The sequence below is a fragment of the Podarcis liolepis genome (genome assembly GCF_965112155.1).
Source record: "Podarcis liolepis genome assembly, chromosome: 9".
NCBI classification, from domain to species: domain Eukaryota; kingdom Metazoa; phylum Chordata; class Lepidosauria; order Squamata; family Lacertidae; genus Podarcis; species Podarcis liolepis.
In genome coordinates, this window is record NC_139564.1 from 10,355,276 (window position 1) to 10,381,523 (window position 26,248).

Sequence of the window (26,248 nt, forward strand, 5' to 3'; positions counted from 1 at the left end):
AGTCATCTTTTGGAAGTGCTGAGTGCAACTCAGCTTGTATTGAAGACTGGCGGATTTGCATGGGGTGAGAGAGTAGATAAAGAGGGGGTCCTCCATACTTCCTAGATTGCATTTCTGATTTAACCTGCACTGACCTTCCTACGATGCCAGACTGACACCCTTAGGGTGACCGACCTTATTTCCTATTTTGTCCTTACCTTGGGAAAGGAGGCCTATTTGCATGTCTCTCCTGCATAACTGTCAACTTACAGATTTGAAAATAAGGGACCAGCAGCCTCAAAAATAAAGTATCAGCAACCAAAATAAGGGATTTTCCAAGCACAGGTATGTTCAACTTCTGAGCCCCTCCAAGCCAAAGGCAGAAAGCCCAGCCAGCAGCCAAACGAAGCCTCAAGCGGTGGTTCCCACAGCGCAGCAACCCGGCAAAGGGGATGCAGCAAGGAAAACCACTGTCACCTCTCCGCTGGGAAGCACTGAGCAATGGCAAGTCCCCAGGCAACGCAGCCGATTTGATCGGCACAACGCATGCAAGCTCCACCCCCCAGGCGTTCTTAAGACTCCTTATTGGGTGAGCAACGCAGCCAAGCAACACAGTTGGAGCCTCCCTCCTCCCTGGCCGGCAGGGAGGGAGGTAGAAGAGCTGCTTCCTTTGAAACCCGGGAAATTTAAGGGACATCATCAATAAGGGACAGTAGCGGGACACGGCGCTGGGATAAGGGACTTTCCCGCCAAATAAGGGACGGTTGACAGCTATGCTCTCCTGCAGTGATGAAAGAGCAAGAATGCCTCTTTGTATCTCCACCTTGGCTACACAGAACTAGGATATTTTCTGTCAAGCATGTATTTCCTTTAACCAACTTAGCTTTTTTATTATCTTACTAAACTCAAGCGTCTCAGTGTGACTACATGCAATGGTAAAATGTGCTCCCTCCAAGCAAGGGGTCCGGTTAAGCTCAACTTCTGCTAATGCATTTAAACTCCAAATGCCATCACCATCAGCCCTATGCCAGGCATGGCTCCACAGCTCTTTTTAGGATCAGAAAAATACCTGAGAGATTCCCATCACCTGACATACAATGTGTACTTTGGCCTATGGAATGCCTAAATGCCTGCGGTTCTTCAATCCACCACAAGGTAGAGCCCCAGCCCATAACACCTTGAACTGCCTTCAAGTCTACAGTTCAGGAAGATCTTATTCTAAATAAGCACTCTATAAATGGCAAATAGTTGACAACCCCCTTGCTGCTGTCACAGAACGATCTGATTTTTGACAAGCAAGCCCAGCCTGTTTCAGGTGAGTCTTCCTCCCTGATAGGAAGCAATTTGCATCAACCATCCAAATTTAGAAAAAAAAGAAAAAAGAAAGGAAGATCAGGCAAGCTTCCATCAATTACTCCATGGGCTACCAAGTGTAGAGTCCCTGCTGCAACAAAGAAAAGGAACTCACAGATAATAATAATAATAATAATAATAATAATAATAATAATAATAATAATAATAATACCCTGCCCTCCCCGGCCAGAGCCAGGCTCAGGGTGGCTAACACCAGCAAACACCAGTAAAATTACAGTAAAAACATAATAGGGTGGGCGGGGGGACCAATTTAAAATACAGGTTAAAATGCAATTTAAAATTCAGCCTCATTTTAAAGGTAGCCCATAGATCAAAACCATAAGGGGAGGGAAACATAAGGGTCTGACTGAGTCCAAACCAAAGGCCAGGCGGAACAGTCTTGCAGGCCCTGCGGAAGGATGTCAAGTTCCGCAGGGCCCTAGTCTCTTGTGACAGAGCGTTCCACCGAGTCGGGGCCAGTACTGAAAAGGCCCTGGCCCTAGTTGAGATCAATCTAACCACCTTGCGACTTGGGACCTCCAAGGTGTTGTCATTTGTGGATCTTAAGGTCCTCCGCGGGGTATACCAGGAGAGGCGGTTCCGTAGATGAAGCCTGCATGGCTAATCACTCCAGAAAAAGGATCCGTTCTTGGAATATTTTTTTGAGTCTTACATATAATAGCCATGAGATTTGTGTGAGCGAGGCTGGACAAGTTTAAAGCCATTTGTCTGAGCAATTTTGCTGTGAAAGGACACACAGGACTGTGATCTCACACACTTTGGGGTTAGGGAGTATGAATGCCATTTGCTTTTCATTGCATTCGTTCTGTTTTGTGATGCTTCTTGATGTTGGTAATACGCCAGATTGCAATTTTTAAAAGGGAAGAGACTACTCACCCCTCACCATCCAAGTGTAGGGTGCACAGAGGGTTTAAAACTACAGGAACCAACAGCAAGGAGTGACAGGCAGCAGCTGTGGCTAAACTTTGCCGGTTTGCGCTGCAACTCCCATTGGCCACTGCAAGCACGAACAATGGTGAGGGATGATGGGAGACGCAGTTCAGCAACACCTGGCATGACAAAAAGCTCCCCCACCCATGCTTTACAGGCGTAAGGTTCAATCACGGGTGTCTCTGATTAAAGCAGCACAAAAGCGACAATAAAATCCTTGCAAGCTGCCCGAAAGAAACCTCACCAGTGCAGGCATGTTTATAGTCCGGATCAGATGAGCTTCTGGGTCCCCCACGGACATCTCCGGCTCGAAGAAGTAAGTCTTTGGATTCAGAGAAGACACTTTTGTGCCGTTGTCTAAAAAGTGAACATTTACGTGGAGCTTGTGTTCCCTGCAGAGAAAGACAGAGGAGAGAAAGAGAGAGAGGAAAGTAGCTTTTTTAAAATATCTCAGTTCATCCTAGTGCAGTACATCGACTCTAGTAAAACAGTGCCAAAGGCCAGAGGGTACAAGATCTTGCCGGAAGTTAAATGCCTTCATGGCAGAAGCTGGTGTCACTGCCAGTACTGCTTCCCCACCCTGGTCATAGCAGTGCCAGCTCAGAACCCCCAATCCATGCCCCATGTTGCGTATGCCACACTGCCATGGCAGCCATTTTCTGACTGGCACCCACAGCGCTTTCTGAATTTTTTTTAATGTGCCCACTGGTGCAAAAAGGTTGACGACGCTGCCTTAAGCTCTCTGAGAATCCACCAGTGGCACCTTGGTTGTCGAAAGGCTTAGCTCCCGAACAAATCGGCTCCTGAACGCTGCAAACCCAGAAGTAAGTGTTCCGGTTTGCGAAGGTTTTTTTGGAAACTGAACATCCAATGTGACTTCCGATTGCCAATCGGAAGCTGCGCCTTGGTTTTCAAACAGTTCCGGGAGTCGAACGGATTAAGTTCAACAACTAAGGTACCACTGTATTACTTATACAATATTATTTCTATATCCATGAGGGCTAGAAACTTATACAGATCCCAACTCTACAGTTAATCCTTCACCTACCAGCTCCTTTCTTACTTCTCTGAGTGGTCAAGTTGTTGTGACATTTTGACACCCTTGTGATTCCTGCTTTCACCATCATCCCTTGAATCTTGTTTTGGGAACCAAAGCACAATCTCTTTATAAACTGTCTGGGAGTAATGAATGAAGCAAAAAATACCTGTAAGTGTATGGTCCAACTTGTCTCACAATGGGAGGTTCGCCTTCAACCACTTCCAAAGGATTGGTCAAGTTGAAAAAATAGAACTGCATATAAACTGGCGGCGGAGGCTCCTCCCACATTTCAAAAAATTCTGTACCATTTTTTAACACGGTTTGCTACAAGGAAGAAGAAGAAAGGAAGAACATTATTGATATACTTCCAGGATGTGCACCGAATAAGGGAATTGATCTACATGTGCAGCAGAACCACGTGATATACTGTAGCTTTCTGTGGACTGTGCCTTGCCTGGTGGTGGTCAGAAAACACTTCAAAAAGATCCAGCAGAAATTTAGAATATTTCCCCCCTGACATTCTGATTTTCTGCATGTGGGGATTTTTCCTCCTCTGCTCCCAGGAGCTCTCCAAAATGCAATCTCCAACATGCAGCCGGAATGGTAGAGTTCAAAACAAACCCTGCACCATTTGATTCTATGTTCTGCGTTGGTGAAAGTCAATATTCCAGAGGGGTAGCTGTTTTAATCTGCTGCAATGGAACAAGGAAGAGTCTTGGGGTGCTGTAAAAACTACCGTATTTTTCGCCCCATAGGACACACTTTTTCCCCTCCAAAAATGAAGGGGAAATGTGTGTGCGTCCTATGGGGCGAATGCAGGCTTTCGCTGAAGCCTGGAGAGCGAGAGGGGTTGGTGCGCACCGACCCCTCTTGCTCTCCAGGCTTCAGGAGAGCCCCACCGCCAGCCCCACAAACTCGGGGGACAGCGGGGAGGCGGAACGCCGCCATCCCGCTGTCCCCCGACTTGGTTAGAAGGCTGGCGGTGGGGAGAAGCCTGCTCCTCCCCGTCGCCAGCCCCGCAAACTCGGGGGACAGTGGGGAGGCGCAGCGCGCCATCCCGCTGTCTCCCGACCTGGTTTGGAGGCTGGCGGAGAGCTTCCCCCGACCCCAGCCCCGCAAGCTCCCAGAGCTGCCTGTTCTGGGGGCTGGGGTCGGCGGAAGCCTGGGGGGGAAATAATTTCCCCCCCTTTATTTCCCCCACCCCCAAATCTAGGTGCGTCCTATGGGCCGGTGCGTCCTATAGGGCGAAAAATACGGCAATCAATTTATTATAGCACAAAGTGGTCAAGTTCACTGCATCAGATGCATGAAATGTTACAGGTACACACACGTACACACACACACATAGAAAAAACCCATCACAAATGGTGGGGTCAAATGACCACAGGGCGCATAAACTCCAGTCTGTAAAAAATCAATTAAAGTTTGAAATATATGAACAATAACCACATTGATCATGCACAAGAGTAACTGTGATAACAAAAGTCACTGGTTGTGGCATTACAGTGGTACCTCGGGTTAAGTACTTAATTCGTTCTGGAGGTCCGTTCTTAACCTGAAACTGTTCTTAACCTGAAGCACCACTTTAGCTAATGGGGCCTCCTGCTGCCGCCACACCGCCGGAGCACGATTTCTGTTCTCATCCTGAAGCAAAGTTCTTAACCCGAGGTAATATTTCTGGGTTAGCCGAGTCTGTAACCTGAAGCGTATGTAACCTGAAGCATATGTAACCCGACGTACCACTGTATAGTACATTCCTAAACGCATCAGAATTGTAGGAGTTGGAAGGGACCTCAAGGGTCATCTATCTCAACACATGGTCCCCCTTCCAAGTTGAAACCATACAGGACCCTGCTTAGCTTTGCAAATGTGCTAGAGTAACTCACAGGTCAACTGAACTAGGGCTGCTGCCTTAACTGTGAAGAGTTGTTGGGTGGGAGTTGAGGCTAAAATCCTTTAAATCCTTTCTATTCCCTTCCCTGCTTTCTATCACATGTTCTCATGTGTCCATTTGAAGACTATCGACTGCCTCTTTCTGGAAGAAGATCAATATAAATTCAATTCTTAAAGAACTGTGCAAAGAGTTAGCCAGCAGTAATGAAAATATTGAATTTACGCATGCTTTGCGGCTCTCTTCTTGTGCTAAATCCCCAAGTTGTTTCAAGGAACTCTGGGTAGTTTTTTATAACAGCGGTGGCAGCAACACCAAGCTTTTGAAGCAGACGAGGTGCAGAGATAATGACTATTCCAAGGCCACTTAATCAGCCTTGTGGTGAACAAATATTAGAACCCAGCCACTATCCCTGTAACGACCCTCAAAATGTAACTTATCGCATTTGTAAGTTGTTTTTTCCGCAAGGAATTCAGGATAGCAATACAGGACGCTCTCACATTTTTTTCCTGTGAGGTAGATTAGACTGACACAACAACTGGACCAAGATTGAAAAAATCACATTGGTAAGATTTAAGATCAACAGTTGAAACCTATGCATGTCCACTGTGAGTTCGGTGGGTTTTACTCCCAGGTAAGAAGGTACAGAATTGAGGGCGAAATTCTTGAATTGAATCTTTTCCCTACTGCATTTTAGACTGTACCATCGGAGCAATGGATCCAAACTACAAGAAAGAAGATTCCACCTAAACATTAGGAAGAACTTCCTGACAGTAAGAGCTGTTCGACAGTGGAATTTGCTGCCAAGGAGTGTGGTGGAGTCTCCTACTTTGGAGGTCTTTAAGCAGAGGCTTGACAACCATATGTCAGGAGTTCTCTGATGGTGTTTCCTGCTTGGCAGGGGGTTGGACTCGATGGCCCTTGTGGTCTCTTCCAACTCTATGATTCTATGATTCTATGATTCTATCCTCAGGGCAAGGACCTGTCTTGTTGGGCACCTTTACACACTTACCAATTACTCAGAAGTAATTGCTAAGTTTAGTGAGAATAAGTCCCATGTAATTGGATTTTAGGGACGCGGGTGGTGCTGTGGGTTAAACCACAGAGCCTAGGACTTGCTGATCAGAAGGTCGGCGGTTCGAATCCCCGTGACGGGGTGAGCTCCCGTTGCTCAGTCCCTGCTCCTGCCAACCTAGCAGTTCGAAAGCACGTCAAAGTGCAAGTAGATAAATAGGTACCGTTCTGGCAGGAAGATAAACGCCGTTTCCGTGCGCTGCTCTGGTTCGCCAGAAGCGGCTTAGTCATGCTGGCCACATGACCCAGAAGCTGTACACCGGCTCCCTTGGCCAATAAAGCGAGATGAGCACCACAACCCCAGCGTCGGTCATGACTGAACCTAATGGTCAGGGGTCCCTTTATCTTTACAGTGGTGCCTCGCAAGACGAAATTAATTCGTTCCGCGAGTTTTTTCGTCTTGCGGTTTTCTTCGTCTTGCGAAGCACGGTGTTGGAAAAGTTTTGGAAAAGCTTCAAAAATCACCAAAGTCTTCAAAAACCTCAAAAAAGGCTACCACACCGCGTGCTATGAGTTGCTCCTCGAAGTCAAGTCGCAACTGTATTAACGGTGTTAAGAAAAAGGAAACAAACTTGCAAGACGTTTCCATCTTGCGAAGCAAGCCCATAGGGAAAATCGTCTTGCGAAGCAACTCCAAAAACCCAAAACCCTTTCGTTTTGCGAGTTTTCCGTCTTGTGAGGCATTCGTCTTGCGAGGTACCACTGTAATTGGGTTTTATTTTTCCTCCCAAGCCCCATAATATTTTAAAGTAAATAACTGGGCATGATGCATTCGTAAATTAAGCACTTACAAAAACCCACAGGTTTCAGTGAGAGAGGTTGGTATGCAGATATCTCCACTCAAACCATTTAAACTTGAAAACAGAGGTGACTAACCTATGGTCCTCCAGAGGCTCCTGAACTTGTTGGCATCCATCTGTCTCAAGAGACAATGGAGTGAGCTTCTGGGGGTGAAGTCAAACTGCTGCATTAGCAGCACCAAAGCAACTTCTCCAGGGCACAAGCCCTGTGTGGAAGTCCTGGGCTGCACAGAAGACAAGACCCCACTCTTGGCCTCCCTGATGTCCAGTATATCTGAAGGAGCATCTCCACCCCCATTGTTCTGCCCGGACACTGAGGTCCAGCACCGAGGCCCTTCTGGCGGTTCCCTCACTCACTGCGAGAAGCCAAGTTACAGGGAACCAGGCAGAGGGCCTTCTCGGTAGTGGCACCCGCCCTGTGGAACACCCTCCCACCAGATGTCAAAGAGAAAAACAACTACCAGATTTTTAGAAGACATCTGAAGGCAGCCCTGTTTAGGGAAGCTTTTAATGTTTAATAGGTTATTGTATTTTGATATTCTGTTGGAAGCCGCCCAGAGTGGCGGGGGAAACCCAGCCAGATGGGCGGGGTATAAATAATAAATTATTATTATTATTATTATTATTAGGCCCAAAGGAAAGCAGAGCCTTACGTTTGGCACCAGCTTGGCTGCAGGAGTTGCCGGAAGGAGACATAAAAGGCGCCATCCAACTGTCTTAGGGAATCCGTTCCAAATTTGTGTGGGGTTTACTCCTGAGACTGTTCTTCACCTGAAGACGTCCCATTTTAGGATCAGAGTTTTTCTTCTCCTAGATGGCCTACCTTCCCAGGCAGACAAGCCCAATCTGCCCTTACTCCAGCACGTGCAGAAACCACCTTCTTGACCATTGGATCCACTATTATAGGTCCATATATAGCAGCACCCTAGTGGTCCCGGGCCCTAAGGAAGTCAGATTAGCCCCAACCAGGGCCAGGGCCTTTTCAACACTGGCTCCGGCCTGGTGGAACGCTCTGTCTCATGAGACCAGGGCCCTGCAGGATCTGATTTCTTTCCGCAGGGCCTGTAAGACAGAGTTGTTCCACCTGACCTTTGGCTTGGAATCAACTTGATCCCCTTCCCCTCTTTCCTTTCTCCTTCTGTGATGGAACTCCTATTTGGGGACTTCCCTGGCTTTTTTCTGGCCCACGCAGGACCAGTCTGGATAGTTGGCCTTGGTGGAGATTTGACGTTTTCATCCCCAAAAAGTTTTTGATTTGAGTTTCTACTGAAATGAGGCTGCATTTTAATGTTGTATTTTAATCTTGTTTTTAAGTTGTATTTTAATCAATTGTTTTTATACCTGGTGTCAGCTGCCCTGAGCCTGGTCTTGGCTGGGGAGGGCAGGGTATAAAAAAATTTATTTATTTATTTATTATTTTCATCTGCTCAATTCTATCTTTGCATGCAGGGGAAATCCCTAATACACTGAGGGTTTGAGACCCATCGGCTACCCTTACCTGGTTTAGCTGGTCAGTCAAAGCCGTTTCCTGGGGTGTGGCCACTGTCACCTGCCGACGGCTTCTAGGAGCCACAGGTGAGAGCTGACCGCAGGGTGGGGACCGAAGGTGGACAAACTACCTCCGAAGGAGCATGATGTGTCCCCATCAGAGGTACTTTCCCCTCCCCTAACACCCAATATACCCTATTGCTGAACTACAGCTCCCATAATTCCTGATCACTGGCTGTATTGGCAGGGGCCCAAGGGATGGCAGAATCAAAGAGAGAAGCGGGTTGGGAAGATGAAAAGGGAGCTTAGCGGTTGCATAAGATGAAAGGAGGCGTTATTGGGGATGGGTGAGGATCGCAAGTGGAGCAAGCTGTGGGGCGGACCTCCACCAGACTTTCCAAAACATTCCAATGCCATTTACTGAGCTAATTCAAAACAAGTGCAGAAACACCTAGGCTCTGCTTATCAGTGCTTCTTCAAAGATATAGAACTGTGGTGTTGGAAGGGAACCTGAGGATCGCCTATTCCAGGCATGGCCAAACTTGGCCCTCCAGATGTTTTGGGACTACAATTCCCATCATCCCTGACCACTGGTCCTGTTAGCTAGGGATGATGGGAGTTGTAGTCCCAAAACATCTGGAGGGCCAAGTGTGGCCATGCAAGGTCTAGTCCAACCCCATGAAATGGAGGAATATAATATGCTGGAGACCCCCAGAATGTCAGTTATTTTGACTACAGTGGTATCTCGGGTTAAGAACTTAATTAATTCTGGAGGTCCGTTCTTAACCTGAAGCTGTTCTTAACCTGAGGTACCACAGGGGGCCTCCTGTTAGGATATTTCCGTTCCACCTTAAAAGGGAGCAGGCTTTGTGAGTCAGAGTCTGCGTATTTTCTGTTTCACAGGATGTTTCTGTTGTGTCTTTTGTTTTCGCTCTCTCTGTGTCTGGAGACACTGAAGCAGGCAGTCATGTTTTTCTTTGTTCTGATCAACGCTGAATAAAACTTGTAAATAACGCTCTCCTGCGTGCAACTTCTGCTGTGAATTATCTGCTGATAGAGAGCGTGCATCGGCTCTAGAATGTGGCAGGCTATTTCTGGAGCTCATGTCGCTAATTGCTGATACTGCGTGTCCACGGGAGACCGATGGACGTCCGGACACGGCTTGGGAGCCATGATGGACTTTGTCTCCCTGGCAGTATCCCAACACCTCCTGCTGCCGCTGCCGCACGATTTCTGTTCTCATCCTGAAGCAAAGTTCTTAACCCGAGGTACTATTTCTGGGTTAGCGGAGTCTGTAACCTGAAGCATCTGTAACCTGAGGTACCACTGTACTATCAAATCTGGCCTTTGGCAAAACCTCTTCTTGATCTACACTGTTTGGAAGTGAATTACTCAGAAGTGATTCCATTTGCCTTTTCCAGCAGAATTTCCCGCACTTCCTACTGCATGCCAAATCAGTAGTATGGGAAGCAATCAGGTGGTTCTGGCGACCTTCATTTGTGCCTTCTTATTAGTGTCCCATGAACTACACATAGCCCAGTAATTAGAACATCTGCTCTGCATGCAGAAGGACTTTGGTTCAATCCCCCAGCATCTCCAAGTAGGACATGGAATGTCTCCTGAGAGCACTACCAATCCATATAGATGAGGGCTGGGGACATATTCCACCTGGCAGACCATCTCTCTCTCTCTCTCTCTCTCTCTCTCTCTCTCTCTCTCTCACACACACACACACACACCAGCAACCCATTGGCCAACAATGACAGGCAAGAGGGACCATCTCCCTGCTCAAGTTGGCCAGGGGTGGTGGTGGTGGGCTGAGATAGTGACCATCAGAACTGAACATCAGGTGATAGGTAGAGAGTTCAATCCTGCTTCCTGCAGGTATCAGGTGTGTGCCCAGCCAATCCAGACACATCTCAACCTGCCCCCGTACCTGACATCGCAAATAACGCCAGGGCAGGTGGGTGAAGTTTGGGGGAAACGGCCTGGTAGGACCGATTTCATAGCATCATAGAACTGTAGTGTTGGAAGAGACCATAAAGACCCTCTAGTTCAACTTCCCGCAATACAGGAACCGTTGTCCCATTGTGAGGCTTGAACCCACAACCCTGAGATTATGAGTCTCATGCTCTATACTGACTGAGCTGTGAAAGGTCCATGGGCGAGAGATTTTCCCGTCCCTGGTATACACAATGCTGAGCAAGATGGACCAATTGTATGACACCATAGAAGGCACCTTCCATTATTCTCTATGTTGAAAGGTGTGTCTCAATGCAGGAGCCACTGCAACGGAGATGAAACTCTATTATGCTTAGTAGCTCATTGCAATTTTCAAATTTAGGTTTCAAGCGCACATCTTGAGATGTGCTGATTGCCGAAATCTGTGCCACAGAATCTGGGCTCGGCTGCATTTAGTGGCTTTAATGAGTTTCACTGTATAATAAAATATTCTGCAGTGCCTTGTTCTACAAGCGCTATTAAGAAACATAACCTGCAGTTCGAAACAGCTTTTTAAAAAGCCTCCCACTCCAGGAGAGGGTGGTGGCCCCTGAGTTGTGGAATTCCCTCCTTGCAAAGCAGGGAATCTGGCATTCGCTGTCTAGTTTTTGTCATATACTGAAGAACCACCTTTTTATCTTGGACGTTAACAAGTGAGATAGCCAGGTAGGCAGGCAAGAGATGATCCTCAGCAGTCAGTCACATCAAAGCTAATCAGTCAAACTTCCTGCTTGGAATTCTAAGGAATTCCCAAGAAAAATGATAACTTAAACATCAGTCTCTCTCCCTCCCTTCACCTTTCCTGTAACCTCTCCCACATTCAAGAAAGACTGCTGTTCCATCATCCCAAGAACAACTCCCTTAACAGAAAAGGAGCAAGATACTATCTGAAAGCTTTTTACCTATTGCACCAACTACAATTCATCTCCAGTTGTGCAAATATAAAAGACAACCTCATTTCTTCTTTACTTCTGTTTTCTGCCTCACAAGGAACCTGTGTATTTTGCTAAGAGATGAGGATGAGTAGAGGATTAGATTTTAAATTCTTTTAAAAAAATACTAGAGAGTCAGCCACAATTGTTTCTTTCTCTCAACGGCCTTGGTACAATCCTGCTATCACCCAATACAGGCTAATCTACTTAAGTCTTCAAACCTCCTTCAGGTCTCCATCATGTGACTTTTCATCAGGCGTAAAAAGTTAAGGGAAATCTGCAAAACAACCAGCCTGATGGCAGGTTTTGAAGAACCTGAAAGTTTGCTTGATATTTTGTGAAATGTTAGTTGTTCCTAATAAAGCTACTGTCCTGTTGCAGATTTTGTTTTTCCGATGGACCAAGATGCCTTTTTCTGTTTGCATTCCAGAAGGCTCAGAGAGGCTGCTTCAGAAAAAAACAAAGGCCTCTTTTTCTCATCGGACAGAGCAGGAAACAGCAAACAAGTCCGTGCAGATAGCAGCAGAAGTCTGCGAGGGTGGAAGAGGTTACAAATAGGCTCTTCCTCAGCTGACGAATGAACCTGGCACATAAAAGGATGCATTAGATGCACGGCTTGATTTTGCACAAAGCAGGGACACATGAAACCCAAATAAGGGTGATGGGCAAAAAAAGATAAGCAGCAGAGAACCCAGTCTTGCAGTAAGAGGAACGTGTTTGACCAGGTTGGGTTTTGACATTGCTCGCCCACATAAACCACACCTTCACAACGGAACAGCACTGCTAACTTGGAGGCAGTGCCAAAGTAGGTCTAAACTGCGTGTGAGGGCCTCAGAAATCACATGCAGATAAAGTAGATGCCCTTTTGAAGACTCCTCCAGTGGCAGAGCACCTCCTTTGCGTGCAGAAGGTCCCAAAAGCACTCCCTGGAAGGGCTGGGAGAGACATCTGTCTGAAACTCCGGACACAGCAGCAGCCAGCCAGCAAGTAGACAGTATTGAGCTAGCTCAGGGGTCGGCAACCTAAGGCCCATGGGCCACAAGTGGCCCATGGAGATTGTTTAACCGGCCCATGGACCCCTGCCGCCTGCTTGGTGGGCTCTCATGCGCCGCGCTAAACCGGCGCAGAGCAGAGTAGGGACTGCCTTCCACAGCGCTGGCCAGCTTCCCATTGGCTGCAGGAAGCTCCTGCAGCCAGTTCGAAGCTGTGCGCGCCTCCCCTGCACCGGAAACAGTGTTTGCGCATGAGTGCATGCGTACGCACACACTCCGAACCACCACGGCGTCTGCAGGACCGTGAACCAGCCCAAGCCACAATAACTTTGCCGACCCCTGAGCTAGCTGGATTAGGGGTCTGACTCTATATAAGTGCTTTTATACACACACACACACACACACACACACACACACAGTGGTACCTCAGGTTGCATACGCTTCAGGTTACAGACTCCGCTAACCCAGAAATAGTACCTCGGGTTAAGAACTTTGCTTCAGGATGAGAACAGAAATCGTGTGGCGGCGGTGCAGAGGCAGCGAGAGGCCCCATTACCTAAAGTGGTGCTTCAGGTTAAGAACAGTTTCAGGTTAAGAACGGACCTCCGGAACGAATTAAGTACTTAACCTGAGGTACCACTGTATATGAGTTTCTAACACTGCTACAAAGATACAGTTTTTGCACATTGTCTCTGTGGCATATTTGCCGATTCTGTGGGATCGGATCCTGTGTCATGGTGCTCATGTGACAAAAGGGTCACATGTCTAGGTTACACCCCCCGCCCCCGGACATGGCTCCTGTTGAGGCAGCTGCATCACAGCTGCACTTGAGAATGCAAGAAAAGCTATTCTGAATCAGACCAAAGGCCTGTGTGGTCAAAAGGTCCCAGTTCCTCTTTGTGCATCTGGGAAACCCACAAGCAGTACTTCAGAGTGGTAGCCTTCATCTGCCATTGTTTTCCAGCAGTGTTAGAAGCTCAAGATGCTAAATGGCTCCTAAACCAAGGTTACAGTCGCCAACATGGAAGGTCTAGTTGTCGTTTTCTGGCAGGACGGCTCTAGAGTCTTATTTTTCAAATAATGGACTGACTGTGATTGACTCTCAGCTGGTTCAGGTGACAACCCTGAGCTAGGTTAAGAGCTTTGAGAACTTAAAGATGAAAAGTCACTCGATCCAGGGATAGTCCATGTATCTATCAGCCTGTTCTGACCTCTTTTTCTTAATGGTGACTGCTCCTGCTCAGGCTGCACAGGAAAAGCATTTTGCTTCCAGAAACTCATTCCCATTATTCAGGGCCCTAAGGAAGTCTGATTATCCTCCACCAGGGCCAGGGCCTTCTCAGTGATGGCTCCGACCTGGTGGAATGCTCTGTCCCATGAGACCAGGGCCCTGCAGGATTTAACTTCCTTCCGCAGGGCCTGTAAGACACAGCTATTCCACCTGGCTTTCAATTTGAACTTAGCCTGATCTTTTATTCCCCTTCCTTCCTTCCTTCCTTCCCTCCCCCTCCCCTTTTTATGAAGATTACCCATTCTGGGATCCCACAGCTAATTCTCCCCTGGTCTCCTCGCTGGCCCAAATAGGACTAATTTAGCCAGCTAGCCCTGGTGATCATCTAATGTTTATTTAATGGATTTTCCTCCTAAATTGATTGTTGAATTCTGAATTTATTGTTATTCACGTTTTATACTGTATTTTATGCTGTTTTTTGTTGCATCAATTAAATGTTTTAAATTTGTTGTTAGCCACCCTGAGCCCAGTTTTCTGAACCAGGAAGGGCAGGGTATAAATAAACATTTATTATTATTATTATTATTATTATTTATTATGGAACCTGAGACGGTGTTTGCTGTTTCAGAAGGTCTCCCACCCAAACACTGACCAGACTCAGACCTGCTTAGCTTCAGTAAGTCAGTGGCCTCATGTTCCTTTGGATCATACCCTGGGACAAAAGATTTGATTTATTACATTTCTACGCCGCTTTCCATTCTAATGAATCCCTAAGTGGCTTGCAAACAATGAACAACGGTAACATGGTGGAACAGAATGGAACATCACAGACACATAGAATAATGCATAGCTCAGTTGGTGGAGCACGGGACTCTTAATTTTTGCTTTCTCATCCAAGGCTCTCAACTCTCACCCACTCATACCACACCCCTTGTTTCAAGTTTAGCTGCTTGCTCATACTGCTGCTTTGTACACTGGGGATGGGGGAGAGAGAGAGAGAGAGACCTTTCCAGCCCATGGCTTGCATTTCCTCACCAGGAACCGTACAGGGCCTGCTAGAAGGGTCACAGGTAAAAGAGGAGAGGGCAAAAGGTTCTGCTCTTCCATTTGCATAGCAGCCCACATTAAATCTGTGCAAAAGTCTAGAGCTCTTACATGTACACACAGGAACCTCTTCATCCATCCATCCATTCAGTAAGCAAGCAAGCAAGCAGCATTGTCAAAAGTTCAAGGACTTGTGCCTGGCAGAAGCACTCCAGAAGAGTGAGGATCAGGGCTGGTGAGGGGGGTGGCCTGGGGTGAGTCCCAGGGGCCAGAGAGAGGACTCCCAGGGGTTCCCAAGCCCTGACCTACACCGACAGATACATATACTGTACACATGTACAGTCATACCTCAGGTTACAGATGCTTCAGGTTGCGTTTTTTCAGGTTACGGACCGCCAAAACCTGGAAGTACCAGAACGGGTTACTTCCGGGTTTCGGCGGTCACGCATGCGCAGAAGCGCTAAATTGCGCTTCGTGCATAAGCGCCAAATTGCAACCTGCACATGCACAGACGTGCCGCTGTGGACACTGTGGGTTGCGAACGTGCATCCCGCATGGATCACGTTTGCAACCCGAGAGTCCACTGTATTTTGTATAACAGCTTAGCAACATTCACTGACACAAGTTTAACACTGGTACTTGTCTAGCTCTTGCGCTAAGAATTCAAAGTACTGCTCAGGTATTAGATTACGGACTTTTACAACAACTCTGGAGTGGCGAGTTGTTCTGATGCTAAATAAAAGAAGGCCGACAGAAAGTACCTGTCATCCAGGAGTAGCTCTCGTCAAGAGAGAGATGTGCAAGAACCTAAGAGAGCCGCTGGATCAGGCCAGCGGCCACCTATTCCTGAATCCTGTTCTCAGAGTGGAAAACCCATAAGTAGGACCAAGTAGAGCTTCATATTGTTTTACATGACTGCTTAGAGGCTATTTTGATTAAGCAGTATATAAATCTTGTTACTTAAACTAACTCTCTCCCTCTAAATATCTGGCCTTTTTCACCTGTGAAATTACTTCATGCGTTTCCTTCTCAGTATTCTATTTGGCATTTACGATTCCCCTCCCCGACTCCTAGATTAATTACTGTATACATTACCTCTCTTCCCAAACCACTGCTGAGCATTTCCCAGTTCTCTGTTCATCTCACACTTTTAAGACTGCAAACCTCTATGAGAAACCTCTCTGTTTCTGTATAATAAACTATGAAACCTCAGTTAACAAATCATGTGACTTTTAATCTCAGGGTCCTGGGTTCGAGTCTCATTTGGGCAAAAGATTCCTGCACCTCGGGGTCCCTTCCACCTCTACGATTCAGTGATTCTTCTCTCATAATGGCGATGAGTTCATGGCAGTGAAGAAAGCTGATCAGGACTCCCCCGCTTCCGAGTTCACACTGGTAACCACCAAACTATGCCAGATCTACAGAACGGAACTATGTTACGTGAACATACTGCCTCTGAGGATGTGCCAACTGCCGTTCGCTCACCGCCAAGTACCCTAACGCTCAGGGGCAATTCACACATGTATGCCAATCAACCACAAGGTCATAAAAAGGAGCTATCACAGCTTAACCACCAGGGCCAAGGTCAGGCATAGGTAAACTCCAGCCCTCCAGATGTTTGGGACTACAATTCCCATCATCCCTAGCTAACAGGACCAGTGGTCAGGGATGATGGGAACTGTAGTCCCAAACATCTGGAAGGCCAGAGTTTGCCTATGCCTGGCCAAGATCCTTCAACAGCATCTGGCACAGCTTTGAACATAGAACTTTTTCAGCGCCGTGAGTTCACACCATTACCTGCCAGTCATTAAGTGTTGGGCAACTGTGACGAAAAACCAAGGGAGGCACATGTTGTGCAACCCAAGTGGCGTTAGCTTTGAGGAGCAGGGATTCCGTCACAGAAATATTGGCTTCTAAGTGCTGACTGATTTAATTTATGCCATGCATAAGGGGAAGGAGCTGCTGTCGCAACAAAGGGAGACACAATGCTTGTGATGAAAATGCAAAGATCCATTCCCAAGTTGTGTTGCTTTCCTAGTGCCATCGTTTTATACATGAGAGGGCAGATGAAGAAGCTTGGGGGGGAAATGTTTAAAAGTATTTTTCAAAAAAACAAACCCAGGGTCCTTTTTGTTGGGAATAACTCAGACGGAAATTCCCAGGTGTTGGAAAAGGTTATTTATGTATGCCACTACCGCAGCTTGTATTTTGTTAGCCCCAAAACGGAAAACGAGCAAAGTCCCAACTAAAGAAGATTGGCAACTTAAACTGATGGAATGTGCGCAGCTTGCGGACCTAACATATAGAATAAAAGAACAGGATGAACACATGTTTAAAGAATATTGGAAAATGTTTATTGAATATATGGAGGAAAATTGTGTTTATTTGAAAACATGGGCAGCATTATGATAAATTCAACAGTGTAAATAAATTTTGATGGATATAATAATGGAATACTGAATGGTTTAGTTTATATAAAATACGCAGGGATTTATCTTGTGCAAAATGAAGTGAAGTCATTGATATTTTAAGTTTGGTTAAATTTATGTTTGACACTTTAGAATAGTCACTTAATTTAAAAATTAAACTAAAAAAAGAAAGCAAAGCAACTGCACAACTTGGGTAAGTGTTGATTCCCTATTCTCCCTTTCCTTCTATTTTACAGTGAACTTTTCACTGCCCCTCAATGAACATCTTAATTTCTGCAAGTGATAAATACAAACAGCATCCACGTTTAACGGGAGTCATGTGTTCTCCTATGTATTGTCTTTTCCCATAATTAATACCTGCAAATATTTTTTTTAAAAAATAAAATCCCCTGGAGACGGTGCCGTATGTTTGATGGGAAGTGATGGTGAGAAAAAGTTCTGTCCCGAGAGCGACGAAGTGCAAAGAGAGACAAACATAGGAGGGTATTTTAAAGGGCGCGTTTTGTTTTTCTTTTAAAAAATACAGCAGGTCAAAGCTTATATAGAACAATCCCCAGATAAGCCTTCAGACCATCTCTCCCCACCCCCCGCCGGCCGCCTCGCCCCAACCACCTGAGCGCAACCCTAAGGCCCCAACCCTCCTTTAACCGTAACGTGTGAATGCGAGCGGATGCGCGCCGAGGCCATGCCCGCTCCTCACCTGTCGGACTTGCAGCTCCACGGCTTTCTGCAAGACGCGGGCCACGAGCAGGGCGACGCTGGCGATGAGCAGGGTCATGGACAGCACGCCCACCGTGCCCAGGCAGAGCTTCCTCATGGCGGCGAGAGGGGCGAGCGAGAGAGCGAGAGAGCGGCTAGGCCGGGCCGAGGGCGCTGCGTAAATGCGCCGGGCGGAGAAGGCGAACTTGCTCCGCGCCCTTCCCACTGGGCGCTCCCAGCCCAGGGCCGACCAGGCGCTGCCTCCCGGCCAAGCGCCTCCCTCGGCCCGAGAAGGCGGAGGGAAAGAAGCCGGGTCCGGAGGGGCGGCGGAGGCGGTGGCTGTTTTGGGGCGGAGCGACGCGCTTCGGTTTCGGTTTCCCGAAAAGGCGCACGACCCAGCTAGGGCTCCCGGCTCTCCAAGGCGCGCCGGCTGGTGCGCCTGCCCGGGATGAGCTCAGCGCTGGGCGAGGCGGTCAGCTGGTAGGGAAGCCCCGAAGCGGCCTGGCTGTTGCTGCTGCTGGGCTATTCACCGCCGGCCAGGCCCCGCGGCTTTCCCCATCCAAGGAAAACACTAGCCGGATTAGTCACGCAATCTCTTCCGCTATCTGCGCTGCCGGCGATGGCCTGCACTTTCCCCTCCACACAATCGGCTCGTGTTTTGTTTCTTTGCAGAGCCCTGATTTGCCATTTTTGCAGATTGATCTTTTGCAGATTCTTCTCGCTTGCTGGAAATCTCTTCCTGATGCCAAGTCCAAATCTCCTTTCTAGTAACTTGAAGCCATTGGTTCGGGTCCGGCCCTCCAGAGCAGGAGAAAACAAGCTTGTTCCATCTTCCATGTGACAGCCCTTTAGATATTTGAAAATGCAATATTTGAATATTATAAATGGTGACCCTGCACCTTAGGGTCCCAGGGTTGGTTGAAACTATTACAATACAATGTTAATGTTCAAAATATTCAAAAACCATGTTACACAATGTTAAAAGCAGCTTATTCAACATAAAATTAAAAATAAGGTGGGCCTCTGGCCTGATCCAACAGGCTTTTCTTGTGTTGTTTATAGAACAGGTATTTGCAGATCTGTCAACACCAGTGGGGCACCACCAAAAAGATCTCACCAGCTGATTGTAGGGTCCAGGATGGTTTGCTGTTGAGGAAGGAACCCTATTAGGCAGTCCTGTGATTTTTCCTCTGGGTTTTGAAACATAAACCGAAAGGCAGACTTCTGGGAGATGAGAATGTTGGCGGAAGCAGAGGCAAGGGCTTTTTGCTTTCTGACATTTTCCCACTCAGACCCCACCCGACATTCAATTCTTTCCCAGTCGTGAAGGAAGTGAGACAAGAACAGATCAATATAAGCTTGTAAGAAAGCATTGTCAAGACCTGGGAGAAACATTCCACCGCCTCTTTGCGTACCAAAGCCATTCTTCCCCGTTGTGAAGAAAAAAAAACTGAGTAAGCTCTTTTCTGGAAACCATACGAAATTTCCCCAAATTGCTGTGGCCTTGTCAGATCTCCTGTTCAAAGGGTGTCTGTCTTGCCTCACACCGTCTCTTGAACTTATGTATCAGTATCTGTTATTGTTGCAGATCGTAAACTTTCAGGCAAGGAAGCTGAAATATACTCGGAGTCAAGTGAGGATTTCATGCTCTTTATTCAGCTCATAGTGGTGAGGAATGCCAGTTCCCCCGAAATGTCTGCTTTATATACATTATTTACACAATGGGCCCCACGTGATTGGCTAATTCCGGGATTCTCCTGTAGGCCAATCAGGTTGCGGATTCACTTCCACCTGGAGTTGGATTGGGTGGCTCCTGCAGACCAATCAGACTGCTGCATTCTGAATCCTATTGTTCTAGGGCCAATCAGACTGCTGCCTTTTGGATCCTATTCAACTGAGTACATAATAGAAGGCTGCTGTGTCCTCTACAACCATTAAAGTACCCCCAAACAGATGTAAATTGTCTTTCTAGCAGCAGAAATGGAGCCAAATGGCTGAGTGCAATGGTAGTCCTAGGCAGGGGTAAGAGATAATAGAGAGAAAATATATGGCCTGTCTTTTTAGGGTATATGAGCCATAGCTGATATACAAAAATAGGACAGCCAAGATCAATAAATTACCTGTCTGCTGTTTATTGATGAAGCATTAATTGTTACAGAGTAAATTTAAAGATCATTACACAAGACAGAGATGGGGGAGCTAGAAGGAGGAAATAAGCGAAAACACCTTCCTGCTGATGTGTTTTCTATCCATCTCCCTGCTGTTTGTTTTCCATCCTGAAAAATAAGCATCTTTTAAATGATTTGTTGTCAGGATGCACTGCAGACCTGGAGTCAGAAAGAGGCAGGAAACCATTAGACTTGCATGTTATGTTTTAATACTATTTTCTTATAGCCTACGCAACAGTGAAATGTCTCTTGTTACTTTCTGAAAATCTCCTGTTATGTATTTCCCTAAGACTGCCATCATGCAGGAGGCTACTGGGCTGCTAACAAGTGTCGCAGAGAATTACAGCTTAAGGCAGGGTTCAGCAAACATTTTCAGCAGGGGGCCGGTCCACTGTCCCTCAGACCTTGTGCCGGGCCGGACTATATTTTTTTGGGGGGGAATGAACAAATTCCTATGTCCCACAAATAACCCAGAGATGCATTTTAAATAAAAGCACACATTCTACTCATGTAAAAACACGCTGGTTCCCGGACTGTCTGCAGGCCGGACTTAGAAGGCGATTGGGCTGGATCCGGCCCCTGGGCCTTAGTTTGCCTACCCATGGCTTAAGGGATAGCCTTCTGAGAGCTGCCAGGCTATCACAGCAGCACTAGATGGTAGTGATACATCTTAAATTCTCTATTACTCTTAATTATCATTAACTAATAATTCTCCGCATAGTCTTTCTTGCAATATTTCAAATAATCATCCTTACAAAACTTCTTGCACTTGTACTGGCGTAATCTGTTCATTACAATGACTTTTCAAATAATTCATATATTTACTCCATTCTTCTAAGAATCTCTGGTTGCGCAGGTTTCGAATCCTTCCTGTTAATTTATTCAGTTCTGCATAGTCCAGCAATTTCATCCGCCATTCTTCTTTCGTTGGTAATTCTTCTTGCTTCCATTTTTGTGCCAATAATATTCTTGCTGCCGTCATTGCATATAAAAACAACTTACAATCCTGTAAGTTGGACAAGTTGGCAGAGGACAACCATGAAGGAAGTGGTGGCATTCCTTTTAGGTATAAACACAAACGATATTCCTGAAAATCAAAGGAAAGTATTCCTCTATGCGACAACAGCTGCCAGGATGCTTATGCCAAAAAAGTGGAAAGGGAGAAAAATTCCATCAATGAAAGAATGGCAAATTAAAATTTGTGAATATATAAATCTGGCAAGACTCACAGCATTCATAAGGGGACAATCGGACCAAAAATTATTAAAAGAATGAGGATGTACTAAAGAGTATATGAAAAAACATTGTTCTGGAGTAAGCATAGCGGTATGTAATGAATGATGCTTTGCAGGGTTAAAGAAAGAGAAAAATGGTGTAAAAAGTATAAAGATCGAAGTAATCTACATTAGACACAACAACTTAGAAAGAGTAAAAAATTTGAGGTCTTAGAACAAAGGAAGGGTCAATATGTATGTAATGACTAGATTAGAATGATGATATGGTTTTATTTGTAGATGCGTTTTTTGTTCTTTGTTCTGTGTCCTTTTTTCTTTTTTTCTTGTTTGTACTGTTTTATTTGGGATTCAATGTTTGTAATTTTTGTTGTAAATTTGCATTGAAAATGAAAAATTAAATTAAAAGAAGGAGGAGGAGGAGGAAGCGGTGGGTTGTGGGAGAGCAGGACAGAGCAGCCACAACCTGTCGTGACTGTTCTTGTGTGGTGTGCCTGGACACACCTGTTGGTGCCTTCATCCTCCTCCTCCAAAGAATATAAGAAGAAGAGCTTGCTGGATCAGGCCAGCGGCTGATCTAGTCCAGCATCGTGTTCTCACCGTGTCCACCCAGGTGCCTGTGGGAAACCCACAAACAAGATTCAAGAACAAGAGCGCTCTCTCCCACTATGGCTTATAGCAACTGGCATTCAGAAGCATTGCTGCCTTCGACTGTGGAGGCAGAGCATGGCCATCACAGCTGCTAGCCATCAATAGTCCTCTCCTCTGTGACCCTCATGGTCATAGTCTGGTGCTGCCAACCACGGCTGAGCTCAGTGGAGGGAGAAGCCAGCCAACCAGCCAAGTCTCAGGGGAGGTACTTGCCTGGAGGCAGAGTCTGAATACAAGGTCCAGTCCAGTCCTAAGGTCAGGAGTATCTCAGTTCACGTATAAAACCGTCTATCAAAAAGTTCACTCTCGTGGCCTATCCCCACAACACCTACTCACTATGGGCCCTACTAAAGCAAACAGTCTAACTGGGCAGTCTAAAAGATATTGAGGGACACGGATGGCGCTGTGGGTTAAACCACAGAGCCTAGGACTTGCCAATCAGAAGGTCGGTGGTTTGAATCCCCACGATGGGGTGAGCTCCCATTGCTCGGTCCTTGCTCCTGCCAACCTAGCAGTTCGAAGCACGTCAAAGTACAAGTAGATAAATAGGTACCACTCCAGCGGGAAGGTAAACGGCATTTCCGTGCACTGCTCTGGTTCGCCAGAAGTAGCTTAGTCATTTTGGCCACATGACCCAGAAGCTGTACGCCGGCTCCCTTGGCCAATAAAGCAAGATGAGCACCACAACGCCAGAATCAGCCACGACTGGACCTAATGGTGAGGGGTCCCTTTACTTTTACCTTTTAAAAGATATTGAGCATCAGGACAACCTAGCCACTATAAGGAAATTCTGCCCTTGGTATGTTCATTTTCCACCTCTCCATTTTGATTCTCTGGCCCCATATCTGCACAAACTTATTATCCCAAAATACAGACGTGCTTTTACACTTGCAAGACTGGTTGTTTTGCCATCTGCAGTACTTGAGGGTTGATTCCAAAAGATCCCGCCTGAGAAATGTCTTTGCCCCTGTCGAGATGGTAGCACCGAAACAGCGGCACACGTCCTCCTGTCTTGTACTCTCTACAAAGACCTGAGGAACGAAATCATCACCCCACTCGTACTAACCATCCCAGGGCACTCAACCATTGCCACAATGTCCTTTCTTCTATCAGATCAAAATGAGCAGATAACAGCAAAGGTTGCTAGGTTCATAGCAGGGGCAATCTGAATAAGGGCCACTAACTGACGGCTGATTCAGGACTTTAAATTGTGCTCTTATATCAAATTTCCTTTTCTGTGTATACTGTAATGTTTTACTGTTGCTATGGCCATTGGCTAATGCGAATAAAGTTTTTTATTTTAAAAATAATTTTTATTAATAATATAACAAATTATTATAATATATCTTCATCATTTCCCCCCCCCAATTCCCCCCCAAGACTTCCTCTCTCTGATTTTTTAACATATGTTGTTTTCTGCTTATTGTAAAATTATGAAAATCCTTAAATTGTTTATCTGTTATATTAATAGTCAATAAATTTGTGTATGTTTATTCAAAACCTGCCAAGGAGTCCAACTCATTTTGTTGTTTTTTAAAGTAGTTTGTAAAAAGTTCGCATACTTCTTTAAAGTCACAGTTGTTCTCGCAGTTTATATGTCAATTTCGCCAGTTCTGCATAATCCATCCATTTCTCTTGCCACTGTTCTTTTGTCGGGGTTTCCTCATTCTTCCATCCTTGTGCTATTAAGACTCTTGCTACCATTGCCGCATACATAAATAAATTCTTTATTTTCCTTGGCAGGTCTTTTCCTACAATCCCTAACAAAAATGCCAAATGCAAATAAAGTTTTATCAGCTATCTCAGTTCACGTAGTCAGACAATCTGGGGGTCAAGAAAGCTGAGGGTCCAAGGTCACGAGAACCAAGAAGCAGCAAGGAAGCCTGGCAAGGAACCACAAATGTTGTTTCCAGCAACTGACTGAGGCTGGAAACCTGCTTAAGAAAGCTGGAGCCAGCCGGTTCTCCTCGGGAGCAAGAAGGCTGATCAGCAGGAGGTGGAATCACTTCACCTTCTGCTCCTTCAGGCTCCTGCTCAACAGGTGAAGCTGACTCCTGGCCCATGACACCCATGGGAGAAGTTCTATGGGGAGGGGGCGAGAGGCTTGGTGAGTTCCAATGGGCACTGGGGATTTTGGTGAGGGAGTTGGGGTTGGCACTCCTTTGCACCTCTGCCATGGGTGGGGGCAAAGCAAAAGATGGAGGAAGATGGCAAAAGGTCGAGTCAGTACAGGGCAGGGTTTGCAACCCTCCCCGTGCTTTCAAAGCGATGTTGGGATTTGGGCAAAACACCTGCCAATCAGAAGACATTGAAGTTATGTCAAATGGTAGACCTGTGGGTTGCCCTGCCCAGCTGTCAAGCTTGGCCTATGGGGTGGGAGCCAAAACGTGTTCCCCACCCCTGGTCTAACGGGCCAGTAGCGCGTGGGGTTTGGCGGGGTGTGACAAGGGATGGGGGGTTGCTTTGGGGGTGGGAGTGGTGAGCGATTTGTGCAGGGGTGGCACCCCTGAGTTTAAGAATAAAATTCAATGTGACGTATTATTATTTTAAGTCCTAAGTACTGTCTCTGTTAAAACTTTTAAAAAAAGGACTGTCTCTGTTAGGGACGCGGTTGGCGCTGTGGGTTAAACCACAGAGCCTAGGACTTGCCGATCAGAAGGTCGGCAGTTCGAATCCCCGCGACGGATGGGCTCCTTGCTCGGTCCCTGCTCCTGCCAGCCTAGCAGTTCAAAAGCACGTCAAAGTGCAAATAGATACCACTCCGGCAGGAAGGTAAACGGCGTTTCCGTGCGCTGCTCTGGTTCGCCAGAAGCGGCTTAGTCACGCTGGCCACATGACCCGGAAGCTGTACGCCGGCTCCCTCAGCCAATAAAGCGCAATGAGCGCCACAACCCCAGAGTCAGCCACGACTGGACCTAATGGTCAGGGGTCCCTTTACCTTTACCTTTTACTGTCTCTGTTGTTGCTGCCTCGGGGGATCCCGAATATTCAGGCAGGGCTGGCAACTCATCTGTGCAAGCATGCTGAATCATAGAATCATAGCATTGGAAGGGATCCTGAGGGTCATCTAGTCCAACCCCCTGCAGTGCAGGAATCTTAACTAAATCGCCCATGACAGATGACTAAAAAGGTAAAGGACCCCTGACAGTTAAGTCCAGTCGCAAATGACTCTGTGGTTGCGGCGCTCGTCTCGCTTTACTGGCCGAGGCAGCTGACGTTTATTCGCAAACAGTTTTTCCTGGTCATGTGGCCAGCATGACTAAGCCGCTTCTGGCGAAACCAAAGCAGCGCACGGAAACGCCGTTTACCTTCCCACCGGAGCGGTACCTATTTATTTACTTGCACTTTGACGTGCTTTCAAACTGCTAGGTTGGCAGGATCAGGGACCGAGCAATGGGAGCTCACCCCGTCACAGGGATTCGAACTGCTGACCTTCCAATCGGCAAGCCCAAGAGGCTCAGTGGTTTAAGACCATAGCGCCACCCGTGTCCCAACAGATGACTATCCAACCTCAAAAAGCTCCAGGGAAGGAGAGTCTACCACCTCCCAAGGGAGTCCAGATGTCTCAATGCTAGGAAAAGCCCACCTCACCAATGGAGCTGACATTCCCTTCCAACAGAGCACTCAAGAAGGATGAAGGGAGCATGGGATAATTTTATATGTGCATGCCGCACCTGTTTTCAGTTGTCGCCATAAATCCTGTCTGGATATTAATTTTGCTCAACATAATTGTTCAGCACTAGGATAAGCTCCCCTAATAAATATTCTCAGATTAGCAGAACCAAAACGACTTATGTCTAGATTGTTTTCTTTTGAAATAAAAGGCCTTTACGTTGCCATTTTTTAGCGCGTTGCTTCCCACACCTAACTCACCCTTGCAACCGGTGTGCGCTGCATTAAATAAATAGAGCCAGACTCTAGTGTGCGTTTTTCACTGGATGTTCCACTAAGTTTGATGCACCTTGCTGGCAAGTGAACGTTTCCAGGCTTGCCGACTTATTTCGTGTTGCAGCCTGGGAGAGTCGCTCTTTAATATGTGGGTGAGATTGCTGGCAGCCACAAACCTCTATCTGAAGGTGCAACGTTAGAGGTTTTATTCACAAACATGTATCCACATGCCATACCCATGCTCTAACTGCAGTGTGGAAAGGGTGTGTGCAAGTCTCTTCATTTTTTTTTAATTGTTGTTTCGATGAGGCACAGATAGAATAGATAATGAGCTCAGCATATTTGTGAAGAGACGGAGAATATCACAGGAGTGCCTTGTGCTCAACTCAGCCTCTAAACAAGAAAA

The 26,248-nt window shown here is 46.6% G+C and overlaps 1 protein-coding gene and 1 long non-coding RNA gene across 3 annotated transcripts in view; both read right to left on the reverse strand.

Annotated features, from left to right (window-relative positions):
• Positions 1-18,352, reverse strand: part of SCARB2 (scavenger receptor class B member 2) — a 38,356-nt gene extending 20,004 nt beyond the window's left edge. The window contains exons 1-3 of one of the 2 annotated variants that reach the window (XM_083458846.1): positions 17,905-18,352; positions 3,489-3,646; positions 2,528-2,675 (exon numbers count right to left, since the gene is read on the reverse strand). In XM_083458846.1, the coding sequence (XP_083314972.1) occupies positions 2,528-2,675; positions 3,489-3,646; positions 17,905-18,021 (423 nt within the window). In that variant the 5' untranslated portion in view covers positions 18,022-18,352. The remainder of the gene's footprint in view (positions 1-2,527; positions 2,676-3,488; positions 3,647-17,904) is intronic. The other variant, XM_083458847.1, reaches the window with a different exon arrangement.
• A 1,663-nt stretch (positions 18,353-20,015) lies between these two features.
• LOC310686037 overlaps positions 20,016-26,248 on the reverse strand; it is a 49,130-nt gene continuing 42,897 nt past the window's right edge. Inside the window, exon 3 of the long non-coding RNA XR_014515666.1 lies at positions 20,016-20,230. This is a non-coding gene — a long non-coding RNA (uncharacterized lncRNA). The remainder of the gene's footprint in view (positions 20,231-26,248) is intronic.